At 35.7% G+C, this 25,977-nt stretch overlaps 1 protein-coding gene and 1 non-coding gene across 6 annotated transcripts in view; one reads left to right on the top strand and one right to left on the bottom strand.

Annotated features, from left to right (window-relative positions):
- The window catches only part of PATJ (PATJ crumbs cell polarity complex component), a 350,262-nt gene that overhangs the window by 138,087 nt on the left and 186,198 nt on the right, over positions 1-25,977 (top strand). For 4 of the 5 annotated variants that reach the window (XM_061184131.1, XM_061184130.1, XM_061184129.1 and 1 more), the window contains exons 25-27: positions 2,047-2,157; positions 6,685-6,762; positions 15,817-15,916. In XM_061184131.1, the coding sequence (XP_061040114.1) occupies positions 2,047-2,157; positions 6,685-6,762; positions 15,817-15,916 (289 nt within the window). The remainder of the gene's footprint in view (positions 1-2,046; positions 2,158-6,684; positions 6,763-15,816; positions 15,917-25,977) is intronic. The other variant, XM_061184132.1, reaches the window with a different exon arrangement.
- TRNAE-UUC (transfer RNA glutamic acid (anticodon UUC)) lies at positions 20,393-20,466 on the bottom strand. Its single transcript has one exon. It is a non-coding gene; the product is annotated as a tRNA-Glu (tRNA).

The raw sequence follows: 25,977 nt of genomic DNA, 5'->3' as shown, positions 1-25,977 counted from the left end.
TCGTATCCTTCCTCAACTCATATGGGAAAAGAGCTTTTACAGAGCATTAAAATCTTCATTGATACCTATTAGAATAAAAAGCCAAAGTTCTTGCCATGGCCTTTTGGGTTTTGCATGAGGTGGCTTCAGCTGCCTCCCTGACCTCACCTCTTTCCGTTCTCTCTTCTTTCTCTGTACTTTAGACTCACCTGGCTTTAAACCCCTCTAACACACCGGGCTCCTATCTCCTACCTTAGGACCTTTGCTTCTCTGTCTCTCAGCTTCTGGCATGCTCACTTTCTTCCTCACTCTGCTCAGATTCAGTGACTTATCATCCTATCACTCCCTTGTATATACTTCCAACTCCTTTGATCCTCTTTCCTTTCACTGAACTTGCCTGGGAGAACCACATCCTAGTTAAGTGCAACTTTTTGGTTATTTCAGATCTCTAGCACGACTGGAGAAAATAACCACCCATGCTGTCTGGTCTCATTTTAAATTCATGACCACCCCCTCAAGTGGGTCTTTAATTCTGCCCTGTAGCCCTGTAATATTTCCCGAGTTGTTTCATTCTTCTACTTTCATAGGTAACTACTTCAAACCTCCTATACCTCCTGCTGCAGTCTTAATCTCTGTTTATGGTCCTTGTTTCTTCTTTCATTGAGAAAATAGAAGCAGTCAAAAGAGAGTTTCCCCTTGCTCCCACTGCATACCAAAGCTTTTTTCTGACTGTATTTGTCACAGCAAATGAACTACTTGTGTTTCTTCTATCTAGAGCCAGTCTAACTTGTACAGTGGAAGTCATTCCCTCTTCACTGTCCAAGGATTTGCTTCCACAGTCATCACTCCTCTCTACCCTTCATTTTTCCTCTCCACTGCATCATTATTACTGTAATCTATCCCATCTTAAAAACAAAAACCAAACTTGATCCCACATCCCTCTTCACTTACATTCCTATTTCTTTGATCCCCTTATGGCAAAACAATATTCACAAATTGTCGCTATCAACTGACTGTAAACCACCTCAACTTTTACCAAGGCTTCCTTACATTATCAGTTTCAAAAATTGGTTCTTGTAAATATGTTTGATAAATACAGAATGCTCTTTGAGATTATGGGCATGTTCACAAGTTATGTTCTCTCAGATTTATATAATAAGGAGATGTTTACACTTGCCCCAGTTTTTTAAATTAATTTTTATTGGAGTATAGTTGCTTTACAATGTTGGTTAGTTTCTTGGCTGTACAGCAAAGTGAATCAGTTATATGTATACATATATCCACTCTTTTTTAGATTTCCTTCCCATTTAGATCACCACAGAGCATTGAGTAGAGTTCCCTGTGCTATACAGTAGGTTCTCATTAGTTATCTATTTTATACATAGTAGTGTATATATGTCAGTCCCAATATCCCAATTCATCCAACCCCCCCCCCCCTTGGTAACTGTAAATTTGTTCTCTACATCTGTGACTCTATTTCTGCTTTGCAAGTAAGTTCATCTCTACCATTTTTCTAGATTCCACATACTCAAATTTGTTGAACACAGAGCTCTTTTAGAAAGAACCTATGGGTGTTTTCATACTTCTCTTTTGATATAATTTGAGAAGTGTTCAGCTTCTCAACTGTGATAATGGGCAATTTGCTTAAAATGTCATTCTTCTCAGTTTACTTGAGAGAAGGTGAGTCCAGAGAGATCCCCACCCGCTGCCCTCACTCAGAATTGTGTACTGTGATAATGACAGAGGTGACATTACAAGCTCAGAAGCTTTTTAAGGTTCTGTTACTGACTGAGCTGCCTATTTTGGATAATTATATTTAACCAGGGCCATTGTTATTAAGATATTTACCTTATTTACTTTTCTTGAAGGTGAAACATTAATATCCTTAAACATGATCTCCTAAAACAGCAAAGCTTTTTTTGGCCAATCTTATTTTTTTCTGGCTTTGGTATAATTCATTCGACTCTGGCTGTTCTCATAACTAGATAATACGCATGAACTTTGAATTAACCTATCCACAAGATCTGCTGCCCTTCTAATTGAAATAAATTGCTTCTGTGTTTTTAGGTGTCTGGAGTAGATTTGCAGAATGCCTCTCACAGAGAAGCAGTTGAGGCCATTAAGAATGCAGGAAACCCCGTGGTGTTTGTTGTTCAGAGCTTGTCATCCACTCCAAGAGTAAGCTTTAGTTTATATTTTCAAAAACTTAAAAAATATTCTCTATATCTGTGGACCAAGCTTTTGCCTCCAAGTATTTTTCAATATATTTTTACTGTTATTCTACTATTACTTAAAGGAAGCATTAACTTCATTAAAATTTAGTTATTAACCTCAATTTTCCCTTTTTTCCTCTGATTTTGATTTCCTGGTCAAATTTGAGTTATTCCAGTGTGCAGTGGAGTCTAACAGACCCATTTTTGATTCCTTGATTCCCTATTTACCAGTTTTGCTTATTTGGAGGCAAGTTACCTAACCTTTCTGAACCAGTTACTTTGTTTATAAAATACTTTGAATACAGAGTAGGTCAGGGTTAAAAACATTCTAGAGGGACCACCAAATGGTCGGTATTTTTACAGGCATGTAAAAATTCAAACGTGTTGCATTGTTGTATGTTCTGTTGGAGATTCTGAATTCGCAAAGAGCAGTATTTAATCATAGAATTTTTTTTCTGTAATAAATTACTTGTTTGGTATGGAATTTAGAACTCTGATACACAGATGTTAGTGGCAGGATGTGTATTTTATATTGCGATATGTAGCCCCGTAAGCCCTGTACCTGGAAGCAATGTTTATTTTTCTTTATTTTATAATGGAAGACAGCTGTTCAAAACATAGACACTTCTGAACAGTAGAAAAACTCTGCATATTTTTTTAAAAATTTGCTTTTCAATTCTCTAATGCAGTGCTTTTCAACCTTTTTTTATGTCAAGGAATACAGAAAATAATATTTATTGGGAAACTGTGTAAACAGATGTCTGGCTGTCCCAAGGGCGAAGGCATCAACATGCTATTTCAGCACGCTTGTAGCCTGCCTGCACACAGTGGGCTGCAGCCTCACCCCACCTGGGCAGCTCTGCTATGGTGCACTGCACTGCAGCACAGCCCCTTCCAGTCTTAGTGCTCCGTTTACACCATCAAGACTAATTGAGAGAGGTAAACTGAATAAGGTCTTCACATTTTTATACAATTTGAAATTCTAGATTTATTGGAATCCACCTTTTAACTCTTAAAATATTGAGAAAGTCGTTGAGGCCATCACTTTTATTTCTGGAAACTGAATTCTGTAGGAAAATTGGCCAGATTATTCCCTGCCAAATGACACTTCCAAAGAAACAGTTTTGAGCGAGAATGAGCCAATCAAATTATACATTTATGTGGCCACTTGCAAATGCCCCGGTGAAAAATATTCAAAGCATTTTAATAGGTTATAAAGTCAGCCAGAACGGCCAAGATTTTAATCCAGCCTTTGTTGGTGAACTGAGGTCGAAATTTTCATTTGGATGACATAAACAGTACAATTTCTTTCAACTGTTCAAAAAAAGGGAAAATGTCTTCAGCATCGCCCCATGTTCAAGTTACTTAACCCTCAGGCAGCATCACAGACTGTTACATTGTGCATTGGGTTCATCAAGCATTGAACTCTCTGTGATTCTAGCCAAGGGATGGCGATGATATTAATGAACATAATTTGTTCCTTTTTTTTTTTTTTTTTTTAAGCGCAAAGTGATTCCAGTTGAATAAGGAAATGAAAGGAATCAAGTTTCAAATCTTTGCCAAATGGTGCTCTCTTCGGCTTACTTATTCTTGCAAGTTATATTGGTCATCACAGGAATAGAAAATATAACCAAATTCTTAATCATTTTTGATCAGTTTACATTAAACTTTGAGACCTTCTTCAAAACCCCCAAATAAGTCATTTCCATCAAGGCCCTGTGTCTAAACATGCCTTGGTTACATGGAACGTCTCATCAACACCATGAATTGAGCCAGTGGTGTTTATATTTGTACCTTTTTTTTGAGTTGTATTTTATTTTTTTATATTTGTGCTTTTAGCAGGTGGTTTAGGAGGATCAACAACACATTACTTTTTTAAGCTTTTCCTCCTGAATTTCTCAACTATTTTTTCAGCCTGCTAGAAAGAAATGTGTGTATCCGCTTAGATTTACTTGGTAAATGCTTATTTGAGAGCAAAACTCATGATTTATACTGTACACCTCTATAGAAAGTTTTTATGCCAAGGTAACTTTTTCCAGTTAAAATTGCATTTCACAGTAGCATTAGGGGTTTTTTTTATATATTAAAAAACAAACACTTTTGAAATTGGCATCATGCCTTCAGTTCATTAAATTTATTATCATGTGTTGTTTTATTTTTTCCTGTATTCCATTTGTATTTCCCTAATATCATTGTTTCGTAATGGCACCTAAAGTTTTTGGACACGTGTACCTTTTGTGTATTAGTCATATAGAAATATATTTTTTACTTTCATAAGAAACATGTGCTGTCCTACTTTTCTTCAAGATGTAGTCTTTTTGATGGGCCTTTTGTCTTCCAAATTTTGCTAATGATGTGCATACAGAAAGATATTTCTCTACTCTTTGAAAAGCAAACAGTGTAAACTTTGTGAATGGCAGCTAACATTTTGTCCCATCACGAAGCTTCTGCCATTCAGTTTCAGCTGGTTTTTTCAGAGGAGAAAGTAGGTCCAGTGTAGGCAGATATTATAACTTTCTAGAGAGACAAAGTATTTGTTTTAAAATTCTATTTATTTATTTATTTATCTATGGCTGCGTTGGGTCTTCGTTGCTGTGCGTGGGCTTGCTCTAGTTGCTGTGAGCGGGGGCTACTCATCGTTGTGGTGCGTGGGCTTCTCATTGCAGTGGCTTCTCTCGTTGCGGAGCACAGGCTGTAGGCGCGTGGGCTTCAGTAGTTGTGGCTCGTGGGCTCTAGAGTACAGGCTCAGTAGTTGTGGCACACGGGCTTAGTTGCTCCACAGCACGTGGGATCTTCCCGGACCAGGGCTCGAACCCGTGTACCCTGCATTGGCAGGCGGATTCTTAACCACTACGCCACAAGGGAAGCTCCTGTTTTAAAATTCTTTAGGACAAGAAACATATACCTGTAGACCCACTCGTTTTTGAACTCTGACTTAGGTTGTTGTATATATTAAATAGAGAACTTCCCTGGTTGTCCAGTGGCTAAGACTCCGCACTCCCAGTGCAGGGGGCCCAGGTTCGATCCCTGGTCGGGAAACTAGATCCGTCTTGCTGCAACTAAAGGAGTCCGCATGCCGCAACTAAAGATCCCACATGCTGCATAGAAGATCCCGTGCGCCGCAACTAAGACCTGGCGCAGCCAAATAAATATTAAAAATAAATAAATAGAGAAATAAATATTAAGTACAGTGTCTATTCACATAGGAAGCACCAAAAACATGTTGCTGTGTCACTACTATTGTTTTTTACTTAAGTGAAACATTTCTGAGACTTTCTCATTTATTCCAAAATTAATTTCCTTAGACTCTAAGTTAAAAGTAAAGAAGAATTAATCTTAAATTGCCTTTATTTTAAATTTTTTTTAAAGATTTTTTTTTTGATGTGGACCATATTTAAAGTCTTTATTGAATTTGTTACAATATTGCTTCTGTTTTTTGTTTTGATTTTTTGGCCATGAAGCATGTTGGATCTTAGCTCCCTGACCAGAGACTGAACCCACACCCCCTGCATTGGAAGGTGAAATCTTAACCACTGGACTGCCAGGGAAGTCCCTTAAATTGCCTTTAGAGAGAAGTGTTTTTTTGGTTTTGTTTTTTAAATTATCCCTAGGCAGGAAGTTCCTTTAATTTTCTGAGAAAGGATATTTATTTTTCCTTTTAATTTGCATGTCTGTCATCAGATTTCATGCCAACATTATTTGTGTTAGCTATTTAAGGATCCTTTTAAAAAAATCACTAACAGTTTTGTATTTTCCTAAGATGTTTTATAGGTAGTTTTACGAAAAGAAATGAATCAAAAAGTAATCTATGATGTTGGCACCATTAAGAATTAAAATTATTTCTATGAAATTGAACTATTTGACTCATTTATAAACATTTATTCAACACTACTATGTATTAGGCTTTTTCTGAGCAACAGGGTTATAGTGATAAATAACACTAAATTCCCGCTCTCATTGACCTTTTATCCAGGAGTGTAAATAGCTTTGTAATTTATTTATATGCTAGCAGTGAAATATTTATTGAATGTGCACAGTGCTAGATATAATACTTGAACTGGGGTACAATGATGAATAAGGTAGATCTATGAAATAAATGTTGCATTCAGCGTTCTAGGAATTAACTTTGCTTACCCTTAAAAGTGTATTTTGCAAAATGAGATGTTTGGATAACAGTAAGTATTGTGACCTTCTTAGTCTTCATCTTCACTTTCTGGATCTACACAAGCCTGTGAATTTATTGCCCCTTGATGCTACACAGACACACACACATACACACACACACACACACGCACATTTTGGGTTTTATAGCTTGTTAGATTTCCAAAATTGTATTGTTTGCCTTGAATTGTACTTCTCGTGTCTTTACTTTTTAGGTGAAGTTAGAGAGTTAAGTAGGATTTTAATTGTTTTTTAAAAAAATTAAAGCCACGTAATGATTGTGACATTTAAATGTTTTCCTTCTCCCCCTTCCTTGTTTTTGTGGTGGTAGGTCATTCCTAGTGCACATAACAAGGCCAAAAAAATCACTAATAACCAGGACCAAGACACCCAGGAAAAAAAAGAAAAGGTAACCTAACCTCGCAAGCTTTTAAAAAATGTTTTTGGTTCCTTTTTGCATATCTGAGCTGCAATTAATAAGTGGTTTTTTGATGAGTATCAGGATAGAAGTACTGTAGTTATAATATTTCCCTTCTGTGAACATGACTGATTCTGGCCTGGATGAAGGCCTAGTGGAGTATAGGTGTAAAAATGTCATGACGCACCAATCAGCCATCATCATCTTTCTCTGTCTTTCCTGTTCAGCTGGGCTGGTTGTCTGTCCATTCCCAGAAAGTTTCTCGGACTTTGATCTTGCTGTTCCCTCAGCCTGGAAGTCCATTTTCCACATTGCTCTTCCTTTTCATTCTCGAAGGAGCAGGTCAAAGGTCATCTCTCCTGAGAAAACGTTTCTTACTGTCAATCAGAGTTAATCCTCCACTCCTGTTTCCCCACCTCTATTCTAGTAGAATGAGTTGATATAAAATTTATCTTAGGATATGGTGTCAGGTAGGATGGATTTTCATTTTTCCCCATAAAGATAAATAATTATCCCACTCTTTTAAATAGGCCCTCCTTTGCACCACAACCTCTGTCATATCTCAGGTTATCAGGGGAAGATTGTTTCTGAGCTTTCTCTTTGTTCCATTTGTTTATCCCAGCACAAATGCTGCCCTACCTAAATTATTAAAGCCTAATAATAAATCTTGTTTTCTAGTAGAGCAATCTCCTTTACATATTTCTTTTTTCTTTAGAAGTGTATTACCTATCTGTGTCCTTTTTCTTTTCCATATAAATTTTGTAATTAGCTTGTCAAATTCTACCAAAAAATCTCTTTGGCAATTTTGATTGGAGTTGTGTCAGATCTATAAATTGTAAAGAATTTACATCTTTATGATATTGAGCCTTCTTAACCATTAACCTGGTATGTCTTTCTGTTTATTAAATTCCTCTTTTATTTCTTATAATTAATTGTTATCATTTTCTTCAGAAAGGCATTGTAAATCTTTGGTTTATTCCTAGAAATCCTTATATTTTGTGTTGCTTTTAAATATTTTTAAATCGCATTTTCTGTTGCTAATGTGTAGATATAAAATTGAGTTTTATATATTTTTTGACATCTTGTAACATTATTCTCTTATTCTTTTATAAAATAATCCGGTTCAGGACACTGGGAAAACCAAAATGCTGAAATAAAAAAGTTAAAATCTCTCATAAACCCACCACCTAAAGATAAACTTATTAAATATTTTATATAGAAGCTTTTAGTGTCTTGATGTATGCTTTTAGTGTCTTGGTGTATGTACTTCACATATATATATATATATATATACACACACATATATATATGTATATATATATATATATGATTTTTAATAAGAATATGAATCCCAAATTCTAGTACTATGTCTGTAGATTTTCATTTCTGAATTTTCTATATGGATAATAATAACCACTTTGGATAAAAGCAGTTTTCTTCTTCCCTTTCCAGTATTTTTTCCCTTGTTTTATTATATCTGCTAAGACCTCTGTGGTGTTTAATGGAAGTAATAAGAGCTAACATTCTTATTGTGTTACGTCCTGATAGTTAAGAAATTGCTTTCAATATTTAACCATTGAATATGATGTGTGCTGTAAGATTTTGTAGATTATCCTTTGGTTACGGAAGTATTCCCTTTCATTCTTATTTTGCTAAGAATTTTTATCACGAATGGCATTGACATTGAATTTTACCAAATGTATTATCTACATTCACTGAAATAATTTGTATGTGATTTTTTTTCTCCTTGAATTCCTTAATGTGGTGAATTATATTAATAGATTCTGTAATGTTAAACCAATCTTAAATTAATTTGGTCATGATCTTTTTTGCCTGTTTGCTAGTATTATTTCTTCTAGAATTTTTACATCTGTGATTTTTAACGAGTTTGGCCTGGAATTTTCCGTTTATATACTATCCTGTCTGGTTTTGGTTATAGAAGACTACTAAAATGAATAGTAGGAGTACTTCTTTTCAGTTCTCTGAGAGTTTGTGTAAAATAGTAATTATCCATGCCTTAAATGTTTGGTCAGATTAGCTTATGAAGCCATCAAGGGCCTGTGTTACTGAGCTATTCAGATTTTCTGTTCCTTTTAGAGCCCGTTTTGATTACTGACTCTTTTCTAGGAATATTGATGTCACCTAATTTTTGCATTTGTTGGTATAAAGTTGTTTATTCTCTTAACGTGTATTATCTGTGTTCTCTTCGAAGTAGTTCTTTTTCATTATGAATATAGTTTATTTTTTATTAATCTTGAAAGTAATGTTTCATTTAATTCCTCATTTTGAAGAATTAAGTTTTCAGCTGTTAGTCTTCTCTGTTATATCTTTATTCTGCTTAGTTAATTTTGTTCTCATTTTTATGTTGTCTTATTTGGGTTTATTTCCTTCCCCCCACCTAATAATCTTTAGATAGTTGTAGAATTTATTAATTTTTAACCATTCTTTTTTTCTAAAATAGTCATTTCAGACCATAAATTTCCTTCTAAGGTCCTCTTTTTCTAGATCCCAAGATATCAAGTTTGTTTAGTACTAAGTTTTTTTTTTTTTATCTTCCAGATGATGTATTTTTTACCCAGGTTTATTTTAAAACGTATTTTTAATTTCCCTACAAATATGTTTAAAAACTTACTGCTGTTTTTTTCTAACATATTTCAGTTATAACCAGAGATTTTGTTTTATATAATATCTTTTATATTGGTTGAGACATTTTTATGGCCTAGCACATAGTTATTGTAAATGTATAATTGTGATTTAAAAGGATAACTATTATCTAGTTATTGGTTACAGATTTTTATACAAAGTTATTAGGGCAAACTAACTGAGTTATTAAGATATTCTATATTCTTAATGATTTTTTTGGTCAGAGTAACTTAACAGTCTTCCATTTTTATGGTTAAATTAATCATCTTATAGTTTTTCAGTTGTTATTTTACATTTTTTTCATGTAGTTTTTCATTTGTTATTTTACATTTTTTTTTCAAGTTAATTTATTAGGTGTCTACAAGTTAAAAAATTTTATATCCTCATAGGGATATAATTGATCTTTTTATTAATATGTGTCATTATTAAGAAATGCCTTAATATCTGTTTCATCCAATATCTCTGAAACTAGGCCAGCTTTCTTTTCGTATTTGCCTGGTATTTTGTCTTGGATATTTTTGAGCCACACACGGAATGAATTCAGGTCTCCCGTCTAGTGAGTCTGGGCTTATAATGAATTCTCAGGGGCACCTTTTTTCTTTTCTTTCTTTTCTTTTTTTTTGGTTTTCTTCCATCTCAAGCTAAGGCCAAGGCCAGGAAATATTCCTACTGTCTTCTGCAATCAAGATTTTGGTTTGTTTGATTTGTTTATTTGTTTTTAACTTCACCCGTTGCAGGTTTCACCCCATTAAAGAAAAAAAAAAGCTATGACTGAATTGAACACCTAGGAACACTTTACAGAAATGTGCATGGAGGCCAATCAAGACCCCTTGAAGATTTGGGGAGAGGGTTCTTGAAAAGGATTGAATTGGTTACCAAATTATAGAACTGTCGGTTTTATCCTGGTTGGCCACCTTCTTTGAGTTCAGATCTTAATCACAAACATTATATTCAGATTAACAGTAGCATACCACTGGGTGTTCAGGATTCTGTGGTTTGATTTTGGCAACCGCTAATAAACATAGACAATATGTAGATTCTAATAATGACCATGGTTATTGTTTGCAGAAGTGTTAGTTATGTACAGATTGCAAGTCATTACTTGCAGAATACTTCAACCTTTTAGAGGTACAGGCTTTATTTGTAGGAATTGGGGTTTGGGAGGGTGATATCTTTAGCCCTACTTCCCACCTTGTTTGACCTCAAATAGAAACTATGGACTAATTAAATTCCTAGCTTTTACTAGATAAAAATGAGTAGATACTGCATGATTATATTTATATAAATGTCTAGAAAATACAACCTGTAGCGACAAAAAGGAGATCAGTGGTTCAGGAGAACAGGGTGCCAGGGGAAGGGGTGGGAAAGAGGGTGGTTAAAAAGAGTCACGAAGAAACTTTTGGGTGTGATGGTTATATGTTCATTGTATTGACTGTGGTAGTGGATTCTAATTGTACACTTTAAAATCTGTGCAATTTTTTTATGTCAGTTATACTTCAATATACTGCAGTGAAGCTATTAAAGACAAACAAAAATTCCCTGTTTTTCTGGAGCTTGCATTTTAGTAGGGCAAAGCAAACAATATAGAATTCAGTGACTGCTAACTTTAAAGCAATCTGGGGACAAGACCTGAAGACCTACAAAATATGGCATATGAAAGGGACTGGAATATAAGCTCCATGAGGGCAGCGAGATAATCTATTTCATAATTACTCTATCCGCATTGCTCAGAACACTACTGGGCACCTAATAGGCACACAATACATATTTAATGAATGAATAAAGAATCCTAAAAACAGAACAGAACAAAATCTCTGGCTTTAGGTCACTAGGGATTGGCACATGCCCTCTGAGGATTTACCTTCTGATTTGGAATTTATGGTTGTTTCTGGCCTTAGTTACAGAAACATATTTTTGAATTTTTATCTGTTTTTTTTTTAAAGAAGGGTTTCTCAGAATATTTAGACTGTCCTATTATTGGAACTGTGTTGATTCATATGTTGATTCAAATATCTGAACATGCATCAAATGTTTATTGGAAACCTATAGTGTGCCAGTTACTGTGCTACAGTCAGTGGATATAACATCAAAAAGGAAACAGACAACGGATCAGTCTGTGGGGACACAGACAATAAACACACAGATGAACAAACTGGTTACTAATTTAATTACTTTGGGGAATAAGGTAATTTGATTAAGGAATATTCCGCACAAGATTTCAAGAAGAAAAAGATAAATGTGTGATTCTTATCAACTTTGACCTGTTCCATTAAACCAAATTGAATTTCCATACATAGCAAGGATATCTGCATTCAAATTTTAAAAATCCAGTAAGAACCTGGTAATACCAAAAGTCAGTGTAAGTCTATCCAGCTGAGTTCCTTGGTATAGAGAAGAAGTAATCACTAAGTTGACATGGCAATAGTTAACACTGCAACCATAAACCCCAAATCAGAAGGTCAAGTAGAGCACAGGAAAGTGGCACTTGCCCAGATAGCATGTGCCAATCCCTGGTGACCTAAAGCCAGAGATGTTTGTTTTGTTTTTAGGATTCTTTATTCATTCAGTAAATAATGTATCATGTGTCTATTAGGTTCCAGGCAGTGTTCTGGGTCTCACAGGTAGATGATACTTAACCAAGTAAGTGAATTCTTTGGAGAATTCAGAGGTGATTACTGCCCCCAAAGCACTCCCACTTGTGAGTTAATTGATCATACCAGAATCTACATCTCCATTACAGGATGATGTTTCAGTGATTACAGGATGTACTTTACTATATTATTCTTCTCTGGAATTCTATCTTGTGCACCAAGCATTATTCTACATCCTGGAATGACAGAGCACCTTCACTCCAAGAGGTGCATAGATGAATGTGACATGTAGTGAAATAAACAGAAGTATAATTGGTATGACAGAAATATGCCCAGGGTGCTAAGGGAGAACAGGCAAGGAGACTTTCCCAAAGTAGGGAGGTCAGTGATGACTAAACTGTCTCTTTAACAATTATTATTGATGGAAGTAATTCCTTTTATGTATTTTTTTCCATCAGTGATATTCCATATTGTGCTAGTCTTTAGAATTGGCTGATAATACTCAGGTTAATGTGCAAACATTTGTGATACACACACACACACAAACATGCACAGCATGTAGACATGTGGGCATCATGCAACATTAGTATAAATATTTTTATTGTCTTATATATTTTTGTTTTATATTCCACACCAATAAGATCAAGGAGATCAGGAAGAAGGTATAGGTGTTTCTAATAAAAATTACCAAATCTCTTTGACTTTGTAAATCTAGATTCTTATATAAAAATGCTTCTGAGTTAGTGGTTTCTGTGAAAAGAGATTTTATTTAAAGGCCGGCACATCTAAAGTAATATAAGTTATAGTTTCACTATTTTCTGGAAAACTCTGGGAATATTAGATTTAAATAATGCTTATTAGTCTCTATAACCAATCAGAAAGAGATTCTTTAAAACAGGGGTCCCCAACCCCTGGACCGCGGACCGCTACTGGTCCTCAGCCTGTTAGGAACCAGGCCACGTAGCAGGAGGTGAGTGGCGGGCAAGCGAGCGAAGTTTCATCTGCTGCTCTCTATCACTCCCCATTGCTCGCATTACCGCCTGAACCATTCCCCGCGGCCCCCCGCCCCGCCCCGCCCCCCTGCAGTCTGTGAAAAAACTGTCTTCCACGAAACCAGTCCCTGGTGCCAAAAAGGTTGGGGACTGCTGCTTTAAGAGACTAAGTTTTTAATACCCCCTGAAGGTAGCAAAATATTTCATGCTCACCATGAGGTAGGAGCTTTTCTCCATTTCAGATACCCAGAGCACTTTCGGCTTCCATCCTACAACTTTAGCCATATGTCAAATGTAGACACAGAAATGCAAAAACTCTGGTCTGTGTGACAAAAAGCTGTTCTTTCCAATGGAACCAAGACATGTTCTTGTACAAAAGCACAACCAGGCAAACAGAAAGACTAATAAATAAATATGTTTGCTGTTGTCTTTCAATCAAGAGAGAATAGATGCTTGTAGAACAATATATGATAGGTCCTCATCATCCCAACAAATATTAATTGCCAGATCATAAAGCCAAACTTCATTGGTCGCTTCTACTAATGGTGAATAACTTACAGCCAAAGTACAAATCAGAACCAAACTTAGCTTAGTATCAGAAACAAAAACAAAGAATTGGAAATTAAAAAATGGAGAAACAGTCAAAAAGGCAAAGTTCTGTTGCCTCTGGGGATTTACTGTCGGAACCAGGAAATCATGTGTATGAGTTTAAACAGCTCATGGATTGTGTATCTCAGGCATCACAGTTTCATTGGTTCTGGAAGGTGAGTCTACCAAGACTGACAAGTATAATGTAAGAAAAAATAAAAACATGCTCTATGAAATTGTGCAGAATGTGCAGGTGCCAGGTGTTTATTTAAATCATTAACAAAAGAACCAATAAGGTGGTTAGCCTAGTTCAGAGAGAATTGGAGAGAGTATTTATAATTGCTGAAAGAAAAAATGTTTAAGTAAGATTCAAATTTAGATGCAAAACTGGTTAACGTCTCACAGGGCAATGCAACTGTAATAATTTGCTAGAATAATTTACATTTCTACCAGACAAAGCTAACATGCGGTGCTCTTGTACAAGAATGATTTATGTCATTGTCATTTTTCTAAAAGTTAGTATGTCAGGGAACCTAAACAACATGAGTGACAACCAGTTATTTACTCGTTCAGCAGATAGTTAAGAGCACTCTTCTCAGAGCCGAGGATGCCATACGATCTGTGTTGTTCTCTGCCCTCATGGAGGTGCTGTTCATCTGGCCCTCCCTGTGCATACCTTGCTTCAGCCTTTGTTGCCACAGGGAGAGCCTGGACCTGCCTACATCCTTCTCCCATGTATGGTAGAAAGATGCCCGGGTATCTGGCAACCCAAATTCATACCGTAGGGGGCCCAGAATATGCTTATCCTACATTTTTTCTGAGGGTGTTGGTAGAAGTTAAATAAATCAGTTGCAAAAAAATTTCCCCTGAAATATATTTTTTAAAGTGCTATTAAAGAGAATTTGTATCTCTTAATACTATTTTAAAAGCTGGCTGTCCTTGTTCTGGGCATTGTCTTTCACTTAGAATGACCTGGTTCTGAGGAAAAGTTTTGCTGAAAATTCGTCTGCCTTTATTATTCTTCATTTAACTCACTTTTAAGTTTTTTCAAACAAGGATTAAAAGAGACACCATGATCACATTTCTGAATTCTTTTGTTGCTTAACAAGTACTTTGTATTTGGCATCTTCTCTTCCTTCATCACTCTTGCATTTTATTGATTTTTGGATTTTCTATAAATGTACAAAGTACTGTTTTGGTTAGACATTATCTTAAATAAATTTGGGTGTGTGTTTTTCTTTATGGATCCCAAATAGTGTTTTCTATTTTGGAGGAATTTATTACATGCCTGCTTTCTGTAATGGGCCGGTCATTGTCCATTTACTGAAGTGTATCCTGCCATTAGTGGCTTTGTCCTATATAGCATAATTGATTGTACTTTATTGAAATCCTGTAGCAAAACAAATCTTAATCTGGTTATTTTGGCCTTTGTGGAGTGCTTGTGTGTATCGGCTTCCATTCTTTCCAGCAGCTTGGATCTCTCCATAGTTTGGCATGTTTTCTTTTTCCCAGCGTTCAAGAAAATGTCAACATTCTGTGAAGGTAATCTGATCATAAAGTCTACTTTAATTAAGCCTATTTGAACCAAATATTGATGTGCTGTATCGTTTGGTGTGTAAATTTAAAGAATACTTATACAGAAATACAAAAAATATTCATCATAAAGCTTTCTTTTTCTTTTTTAAAACATTAAAATGTGTGTTGACTCTTTATAAATTGTAGATGAATACCTCTTTGGTTAGAAAATCTTGGTATTTCAGGTAGTTTTTAAAGAATGAAATCTGTACCTTCTACAATTGAATAAAAAGTTTAAATAATTGTAGGGTTAACACATTGGGTAGTTTTTACATTTAGGCTTATTTTTGAAATGTTTTTCATTTGAGTTATTTGGTCAGAAACAAAGAAAACTAAGCCTCAGCAGTGTAAAGAAAGTACATATAATTGAGTTTGTCACTGGAGAAAGGAATTCATTCTTCTGGGTAGGTTAACAGTCTTAAGAACTGTGCTTTTGAATTCCTGTTTTCTGTATTGGTGTGTTTACATCACAGAGTCACTTTTACATAATAACATAAACATAAGAGAATGAATTGTATTTATTTTACAATCCTAGTGATGTGATGGAAGTTGGATAGAGTCAAAATATTTACAGATTATCTTTTTTATCCTGTTTGTCATTGAAGAAGAGGTTATACAAAGACAATTAACCCTTCTCTCAAATTTTGCATCTTCAGAGGCGAGGAACTGCTCCACCTCCAATGAAACTGCCGCCTCCTTATAAAGCTCCCTCTGATGACAGTGATGAAACTGAAGAAGAATATGCATTTACCGACAGTGAGTTCCTTTCCATTATTTGGGGTGGATGCAGAATTTATTAAATTATGCTTTAATGATTGTTGTAAATTGTCAAATACAGTGGTATAGCTTCTTAGAAAATGTGCATGAACATATCTCGCTGAAAAAGAAAGTTTACATCTCCAAAACTTCTGTGACTTTATTTCCTAAGTTTTTGTCTTTGACACTAATATAACAGAGTGAGTATCAAAGGCAGCTGGGTGGTAAACTTTTATCTACATTCCCTCCTAGTCTTACTATTTGGTTATGATCACAAAAATGCTAAGAAGTCCTTGAAATTGGAGTTTGACCCATAATAATCAGAGTTGAATGTAGATTTTAGGCCTTGATTACGTGCCCTCCTCAAATGGATGGTGATATTGCCAATGCAAAATTACAGAGGGCCAACGAAGTCATAATTTTTCCTTTAGACGTCATTTCATGACGTCCTTTTGCATTAGTTGTATCAAATATACATTCACACATATATTTAATGGAGGTTTTATTTAAAAGAATTTACGTATCTTTTTTGTATGTAAAGTATATGTAGTTTAGATCTGATTGCTGTTGTGTATGGAATTTATTTTGGGGGTGATGAAAGTGTTCTAAAATTAGATTGTGATGATGGTTGCACAATTTGTGACTATACTGAAACCTACAGGATTATATATTTGAATGGGTGAATTTCATGGGTTTTTCAAATTTACATATTTTAAAATAATATTTTTCCTTCTATTATATAGAAAAGGAGTTTGATACAGAAATTGAAAGAGTTAAAATTCTGGCTCCAGTACTTCCTAGTGTGTGACCTTAAGCATGCCCTCTTCTATGAAAATAATGGTACCTACTTCAAAGGGGTTGTGATGAAGATTAAGATAAGGCGATAAGGACTTTAGCCTGGCGTATTGTGAATCTTCAACAAGTATTATAAAGTTGACTATAACTTTATATTTTTCTAAATATAATAATATATAAATGAAATATAAAAATAAATATAACTATATAACAATTAAGTTGACTTTATAAAAACTTGGTTTGTACTTTGTGATTTTGCAGAACGCTTTCTCATGCATTTTCATTTATTCAACAATCTCTGTTGAAAACCAACTGCTTTTCACTAACAGTGCTAAGTGAGTCTTCTGTGAGACAAATGAAACATAGCTCCTTTTTTTCTCTGTGGGGTCACCAGCCTGGAAGGGAGGATACAAAGGCATGGAAACAAAATTTCATAAAGGTACTGCAGTGCCTTGGTTCTCAACCTCTTTGGAAGACCAACACATGATGGATATGATTGATATATGTGTGCGTTTGTGTAATGTAATCCCTTGTTTTGATATAGTAGGGCAGCTGCAGCAGAGTGGAGATGGCTTGTTGATTATTCATAATTTTCTGGGATACTAGAATGCCCATATTTGCATGGTGGTTAGGAAACCTCGTTTAAGCATGTGACTAAGATTACATTCTAATCCTAGCTCTACCACTTAGTTGTGAATTCATAGACAAGTTTCTTAACCTCTTCATGGCTCACACTTTCCTATCGATATGGAGGAGAGGGGATGCCTTATAATAATCTGCCTCACAGGATTGCTATGAGCATTAGAAGAAGAAGAAGCATTTAAAGGGGCTTCCCTGGTGGCGCAGTGGTTAAGAATCCACCTGTCAAGGCAGGGGACATGGGTTCGAGCCCTGGTCCGGGAAGATCCCACATGCCGCAGAGCAACTAAGCCCGTGCGCCACAACTACTGAGCCTGTGCTCTACAGCCCGCGCGCCACAACCACTGAAGCCCGCATGCCTAGAGCCCGTGCTCCGCAACAAGAGAAGCCACCGCAATGAGAAGCCCGCGCACCGCAACGAAGAGTAACCCCCGCTCACCGCAACCAGAGAAAGGCCGCGCACAGTAACAAAGACCCAGTGCAGCCAAAAATAAATAAATAAATTTATTAAAAAAAAAAAAAAAAAGCATTTAAAGAACTTAGTATAAGGATTGTGATACCTAGTAAACACTCTGGTTTACCATGTGCCACGTCTTCATGTGTGTTAATAACTCTATCAACATAATAACTTTGTGAGGTCTCTAAATGTACAAATAAAGAAACAGGCTCAGAGAAATTAAGGAATATGTCAAAAATTACACAGCTAATAAATAGTGGACATGGAGTTTAGATCCAGGCACTCTGACTCCAGAGCTGGTACTGTCTGTCATCTTCTCTTCCCATTACTTAAAACATTACTATCCCAGAAATAGGAACAAAGTGACTTGGGGTTATCTAGTGAATATTACTTTGATACCATTAGATAGGCAGAGCAGTTCCCCAGAGTTCCAAGACCATGTGTACATGTGTGTTCACAGCACATATTCACAGAGTTAGAGGGGTTCAGGAAGGGCAGTGATTTACACTGAAAGCTGATACAGTAAGTACCCTACATACAAATGAGTTCCATTCTGAGAGCACATTCGTTAAGTCCTATTTGTTCGTTAAGTCCAACAAAGTTAGCCTAGGTACCCAACTAACACAATCAGCTTATATAGTACTGTACTGTAATAGGTTTATAATACTTTTCACACAAATAATACGTAAAAAACAAACACAAAAAATAAACATTTTTAATCTTACAGTACAGTACCTTGAAGAGTACAGTAGTACGGTACAACAGCTGGCATACAGGGGCTGGCATCAAGTAAATAGGCAAGAAGAGTTACTGACTGGAGGAGAGAGAGGAGATGGGAGATGGTAGAGCTGAAGGATCGTCAGCCATAGGAGATGGAGGGCAAGCTGCAGTTTCACTCACGCCTGATGTTGATGGCACAGGTTCTGGTTCCTTGCTGGATTCAATTCTATCTAACCCCTTGAAAAAAGATCCAGTGATGTCTGGGTAGTAAGTCTTTTTTTCTCATCATAGATGACACAGTAGCACTGGATTGCATTCTGAACGGCTGCTGCAGCCTTCGTGTACCATTCTACATTCGGGTCCTGTGCCTCAAAAACTAACAGTGCCTCCTCAAATAAAGAAAATCCCCTTGCCACTTCCTGCATCATGAATGTCTTTGGTTCTTCAGTTACTTCTTCCTCTTGTCTCTCTTCATCCTTTCTCTGGGCCTCCAATTCCATCAGGTCTTCATTAGTAAACTCCTTGTGTTTCACAGCAAGGAATTCAAAGAAGTCGTCCTCTTACAGATCTAGTTTGAAATACAGATACTGTACTACTGTACTCTATACAGTACCTTTCAGTAAAGTACACAAAAGCACAACCACTTGTGGAGGATGCACACACGTGACAATGTACATAACACACGTGAACTAACTTACGTGATTGGACATGCAAATGCATGTTCACATCTTTGAAAGCTGGCAACTTGAAGGTTCGTATGTAGGGGACTTACTGTATAGACTTCTAGTATCAAATTCATCTCCTAACTATGACATTTCACAAATTCTCCAGCAAATTTGGGCTGTGAATATGACTTTCCATTCATTTTGCTCTCCATTTTTTCCCTTCCCATTGAATTTTCTGTTAACCTTCTCCAGAAGGGTTTGAACCGTGTGGAGCTATGAGATGGTTCACATTTAAAATGTAGATAAACCTAAAGCCTCTAGCTTTCCTGTATTTCTCTTGATATGGATCTGGTGAATTTTTCTTTGCTCCTTAACTCTTATTAAATGAATACTCTGCTTATCTTTCCAAAACTAAAAGCAAATTGGTTCACTGTTTTATCAGATTCTTATTGTCCCAAAACTAAGCATTTCTTTTTACAGTGGTGAAAGTATGATTACATAACTTTCCCATGGTCCAGGACTAGGAAGTGGAAGGCTGGAATCCAAGCTGTAGGCCTACCAGGAAGTGATGATTATATTAGAGAGATCACCGACGTGAGATACTCATGATTCTAAAGTGTAGTTTAATCTAACTTAGGTGAGCTTTGGTAAGTTACTCATTTACAAAGTTCATCTGGTCAAGAAATACTTATTTAGTGGGTATTTTAGGTGGGCAGACACTGTTTTAAGTGTTGGGAACACAGCAGTGAACAAGATCTCTCATTAACTTATATTCTAGAGGGGGAGAAAGCTTATAAACAATAAGATAGTTTAAATATTGATAAGTACTGTAAATAACTAAATAAAACAAGGTAGTGTGAGAATAAGTCCCTTGGAGGAGGCAACATTAAGTGGAATGGGTAAGGAAGGCCAAGCAAGGTAGGACCCAAATGACAAGAAGGAACAAAACAGCTGACTTTTTAGTCATCATATCGATCAGATTTTTTTTCAGACTGTGATCCACAGTAAAATAACATATATTTTATTTAACAACCGAATATAGATGTGCACGTACACACAGACACACACACTAACATGCATATATAATTGAAACAAAAGTTTCATGAAATATAACTTACCTTTATAACATACGAAGAATTTATTCTTTTTCTATACTATTGTTATTTTTTTGGCCGCACCACGTGGCTTGTCGGATCTTAGTTCCCTGACCAGGGATTGAACCTGGGCCCACGGCATTGAAAGCACCGAGTCCTAACCACTGGACCACCAGGGGATTCCCTCTATACTGTTTTATTTCACTTTTTAAAATGCTGTTTGCAAATCGTTTTTTTTTCTTGATCGACTAATGAGTCACAACCTGCAGTATGAAAACCACAAATTTGTGGTTTTCAAACTTCAGTGTACATCAGAAGCACCAGTTGAGCTTGTTCAAACACTAATTGCTGACCCCTAACCCCAGTTTCTAATTTCTTACATCTGGGAGCACCCAGTAATTTGCATTTCTAGGTGATGCTGATACTTCTGATTCAGGGCCGACATTCTGAAAACTGCTGATCTGGATGGTATTAAACTCACGGGAGCAGGTGAGGTAGAGACGTGTGTATAGACAGCAGCAAGAAGGGAACCCAGCACATGCCTAGCATAAGAGCATCCTAGCATAAGAACACTCTGAGGAGATTGTAGAATTAAGTAGTTTAAAAGAATGTGTTTCAAGAAAGGTTCTGTCACTGAACCTCCGTGGTCGACTGTGAAATGATTCTGAGAGGTTGAGGAGGTTGGAGACAGAATAGTAACCGTTGAACTTAGCAACGTGGGGTTGCTGAGGAAGAACAGAAAGGATACTTGGTAAAATAACCAAGGGAGTTATTGTTCAGGTTGTTGTGAGAATTCAGTGTTACAGCCAACACAGGCATGTCTCCTTTTATTGTGATTCGCTTGCTTGCCCTTCACAAATGATTGTGTCTCTTACTAATTGGTTTGTGGCAACCCTGCATTGTCAGATGATAGTTAGCATTTTTTAGCAATAAAGTGTTTTTTAATTAAAGTATGTACATTGCATTTTAGACATAATGCTATTGCTTACTTCATAGATTGCAGTGTAGTGTAAACATAACTTTTATATGCATTGGGAAACCAAAAAATTGGTGTGACTCACTTTATTGTGGTGGTCTGGAACCTAACACGCAATATCTCCCAGGTATACCGTTATAGAGAGGGTGTTACATAACAGGCATTTATATTATAGATCACTCATCTTGCATAGTTGAACATATGACATTCTAGTGTCTAATTTCCATAAGAAGTCTTACAACCATCTTAATAATGAAAATTTCTTGAACTTTAATTAAGAATTATGAAACAGTTAAAAATTAAGAAACAGTATCCACATAAATGCTTAGCTGTTGACCAAACTACTATTATCAGACCTGCAGGATTTGTCAAAGGGAGGTATCAGTGGTGCAGAACTTTTTACTTTATGGTATAGTCTTTAATACCTAAATTTAAAGCTCGATTGCCCTGTCAGAGGTTTAAGATCATTGAGTGCATGAAATGATCACTCAGTTCACTATCACATGGTGACTTTCTAATCTTTGTTTCTGGCCTTAAACTCACTCTGATATCCTGACCCAAATTTTCAGTTGGCTGTTGGAAAGATGCCATATCTTTATTATCGTTCTTTCTGACGATGGATCAACAAATGTAGATGAATATTCTTTCCCAATCTCTTCTCATATTTGTAGTTTCCTTTGTATTTTTATTACCACAATTTTAGTAACTATATGGTAGTAGCCACAGTTTATTGAATACCTACTATGTGCCATAAATTCTCCCTAGCTCTTTAAGTGCATTCTCAGAAGAGCCTTTGAAAGGAGATAATATCTCTTCTGCTGATTTCAGCTTCATGTCGCATTATTTGGAAAACCTTGCCTGACTCCTTCTTCTAATACTTATTCCTGTATTTTTCTTTCATCGTATTAACAAAATGTAATTATTTATATACTTATTAGATTAATCTGTCTCCCCCACCAAATCTCTAAGTTCCATGAGGCTAGTTACCCTTTGTTTTGGCCTGGCACATTATAGAAATTCAGTATTTGGGGCAAATTAATGAAAGAAGGTATGTGACTCACATAGTTACATGGGGATGCACTGAAAACCCAGGTGTGCTCCTGGTGCCTCAGAGGTACCCTTTCTCCTGAACTGTACCATCGCAGTTTCAGAGCATTCTGTCCAGAACAGCTTGACATCTCTTTCTCAATATGCCACCCATTACTTTATCTAAAAGTTTTGATCCTCAGGGGGATTTGCCACAGTCTCCAGAAAGTCCTGCTTTGTTCACCTTCGATCCCAGAAGTTAAATGCTTTTATATCACTTGGGTGATTCTATCCTGTTGGCGTTCACTCTTTCAATTATGGTTTTAAACTGCAGGGAGCAGAAGATTTGGAATGACTTTCTGTAACATAAGAGAGTGAAGCAATGAGAGTCATACAATAGACATGTCTCTTGATGTCAATTAAGTCCTAGGAATTCAGAATATAATTGACTTGTTTGACACCTGGCTTTTTAGTGCTGTAACAGAGATGTGAATGGAACCTCATGTGGACGGTCTCTTAAAGCCCTTTGTTTATCCTTTAATTCCAGAATAGCATGCTCTCCTGAGGTATTTTGTTTTTCCACCTTTTTTTTTTTTTTTTTTTACCTCAATAAGGGTCTGGTTTAATTATGACAGTGATACATCTTTATGGCATTTTGCTCAGATTCCTCCCTCCCCCCAGTTATATGTCATAATGTAATATTTGGTATAAGGAATATATTTGGGTTATGAAGCATAATAAAATTAGCCCATGAACTACACCATGCAAATAAAAATTAGATTACAGATACCTTGCATCTTTGTGTTTTACTTTAATTCTTATTGTTTTTATTTCAGTTGTTTTTAAGGATAGGATACTAGCTAAGACCTTCTGAAATGTGATTTATTAGCAAATCACTCAGAGTCACACTATGTGTAAGTTTAGAGCTTTTTAAAAAACAACAACTTTATTGAGATATAATCCACATTACCATACATCTACTTAAAGTGTCCAATTCAGTAGCTTTTAGAATATTTACAGTTGTTTAACCATCACCACTATCAACGACCCCCCAAACCCTGCTCATTGGACGTCACTCTTCTTTACCATATTTATTCAAAAATTCCTTACATTCATGTATAAAATACACACACACACATATTTTAATTTTTTAAAAAGACTTCATAAATAGTCTTCATGTGTTCCCATGGAGTGCTCTGGGGAACCTGTCCCAAACCTCTCTTCCTCTTACAAAAAACGCCCCCAAAACTGCATTTAAATTTGGAAGAAGACAAAGATGCCTGCTAGTCCCACTGTCCTCAAGAATCTAGCAGTGCAGTAAGATCACCTCCTCTTCCCAGCTCAAAAAGCAAACAAACAAACAAAAAACAAAACCAGAAAGAGAAAAAAAATATTATTCACAGATAATACAGTTGTCAATCTCAAAAATTCAAAACCTAAAATAATCTTTTAGCAAGAGTAAGTCAGGCTATATATTAATTGCACATATGAAAAAAATCTTCTAATCAGTATTATCTACTTAGAAAATATGATAGAAATTTCCTAATACAAATAACAGAGAAACTTTTTAAAAACCCAGTAATAATACAATTAGAAATGCAAATCATGGCAATGACCCATAACTTTTGAGTCATTTACTGTTTGGCAATGTGATGAAAGCTATAAACCTACCCTCAAGAAATATGTATGCAGATACACAGACATATTGTCACCCACAACCCCTCCCCCCCCAATTTTAAATAGGCATCATTTTGCCTATTTAGTGGAAGTCCTGAAGTCCGTTTAAGGTAATTCGAATCTAAATCCTAAGAGTATATAGGCATTTTTTTAAAATATGAGAATTTCATTGAACATTGATTTGGAGATGAAATGCTAGGCAATTTTGGAAAAGAAAAATATTGAGAGGAGGGGGACACATACTTCCCTACTCTCTGAATATATTCTAAACTGGTGTTTTTCGAACTCAATCTGGAGCTTTTAGAAATGAGTGGGAGAGTTTTGACCTGTCTGAAACAGTTTTTCTCAACCTTGATTACTGACATTTTAACCTTTAATTCTTTGCTGTGGGGGACTGAGCCTTGCCCTGTAGGATGTTTAACAGCATCCTTGATCTCTACTCACTAGACGCTAGTAGCCTCTTCCTCCCACCCCAGTTGTGACAACCAAAAATGTCTTCACACATTGCCAAGTGTCCCCTGGTCTAAATGGATGGGATATTCTACTGTTATATATTAGTTGGGGTGCCAAGGGCACTGCATTGTATGGGATAATCTTGTACAGTAAAGAATTATCCTGCTCAGAGTACCAGTAGCACTCCAGATTAGAAATATTCTTTAAAACTACAGTAATTAAATCAGTTTAGTATTTGCATTTGAAATGATCCTGAAATAGACCCAGGTGTCTTATAAAAAGTCTAAGATTTAAAAAGATATACTCTTGGTGTAGGGAAAGGGTTTCCATATTATTAAAACAATACTGTAAAAGAAAATAGTAAGCTGGCTTACATAAAAATGAAAATATATACACCCATATTTTTGTATACATATATATTCAGAGGAGAAAGACATGTACAACAATAGAAAAACAAGCAAATATCAGACATTGTGTAATAGATTTGAGCAACAAGTACAAAAAGTCTGTTCAGCCTCACTAACAATGAGAGATATGAAAATTAATAAAAAATCAGATTTTTTATCCCATCAAATTCCTAAAGATTTTAAAAATTACTGTTGCTCATTGTTGGAGAGGTTGTAGAAAAAAGGAGTTCTTTTATACTGTTGGTAGGAATTTGAATTCATGTCATCTCTTTCTAGAGACTCAGTTGGCGGCACATATAAAAAATTTAAATGTGCATATTTGAATAATTCAACGTCCAGTGATATATCTTAAGGAATTTGTTGCCCACGTGAATATGTGTGTCTGTGTGTACATATACCTACAAAGAAGTTTGCTGCTGCATTTTTCACTAGTAGCAATTAGATCAATACATGTTATATGAAATTAATACATACTATAGCCTTAAGTGAGTTAATCTCTAAGCATTTCTAGCCATTTGACCTGGAACAAGTTGCATATCTTTCCCTTAGTTTCCTCATGTGTAAGATGGGGATGATAATAGTACTCCTTTCACTGGGTGCTTGTGAGAGACTGGAAGAAACGATGTATATAACATGCTTATATGGGAAGTGACACATACATAGGAGGTACTCCAGAATGTTAGCTGCTACCTTTTATTATTATCAATAGCAATACAACATTCTTCAGTGTTTGCCAAATATTGCCATTACAGAATGAAATTCTGGCATAAGTATATATTAAAAATTTTATCCAGAAGTTTTTATAATTTTTTTAAATTTTAGAAATCAGTCTTTTGAAGTTTAACATTATTATGTAGGAACATTATTAACACTGTCTACTACTGACAGTTCCTTGATCACTGTCGACTATTGTGACATGTTATACTTTCACTTTCAATGGAGGTCATTAGAAGAGAAAGATATTTTGGAGTATTTCATTTTTCTTTGATACTTTTTGTCATCTTATTCTTTATTTTCCCTGGACCAAAGGTGGAATTATCATAGAAGGATTTATTTATGATTTTGTAATTTTTCCTTCCCATGGAATTTCAATGTTGTAGGGTTGGCATTTTACTTTCATTTCATTCCTCCCAGTGTGGGAAGAATACACAG

Source organism: Eubalaena glacialis, chromosome 3, assembly GCF_028564815.1.
Source record: "Eubalaena glacialis isolate mEubGla1 chromosome 3, mEubGla1.1.hap2.+ XY, whole genome shotgun sequence".
Classification (NCBI taxonomy): Eukaryota; Metazoa; Chordata; class Mammalia; order Artiodactyla; family Balaenidae; genus Eubalaena; species Eubalaena glacialis.
This window is presented reverse-complemented; position numbering and strand designations above follow the sequence as displayed.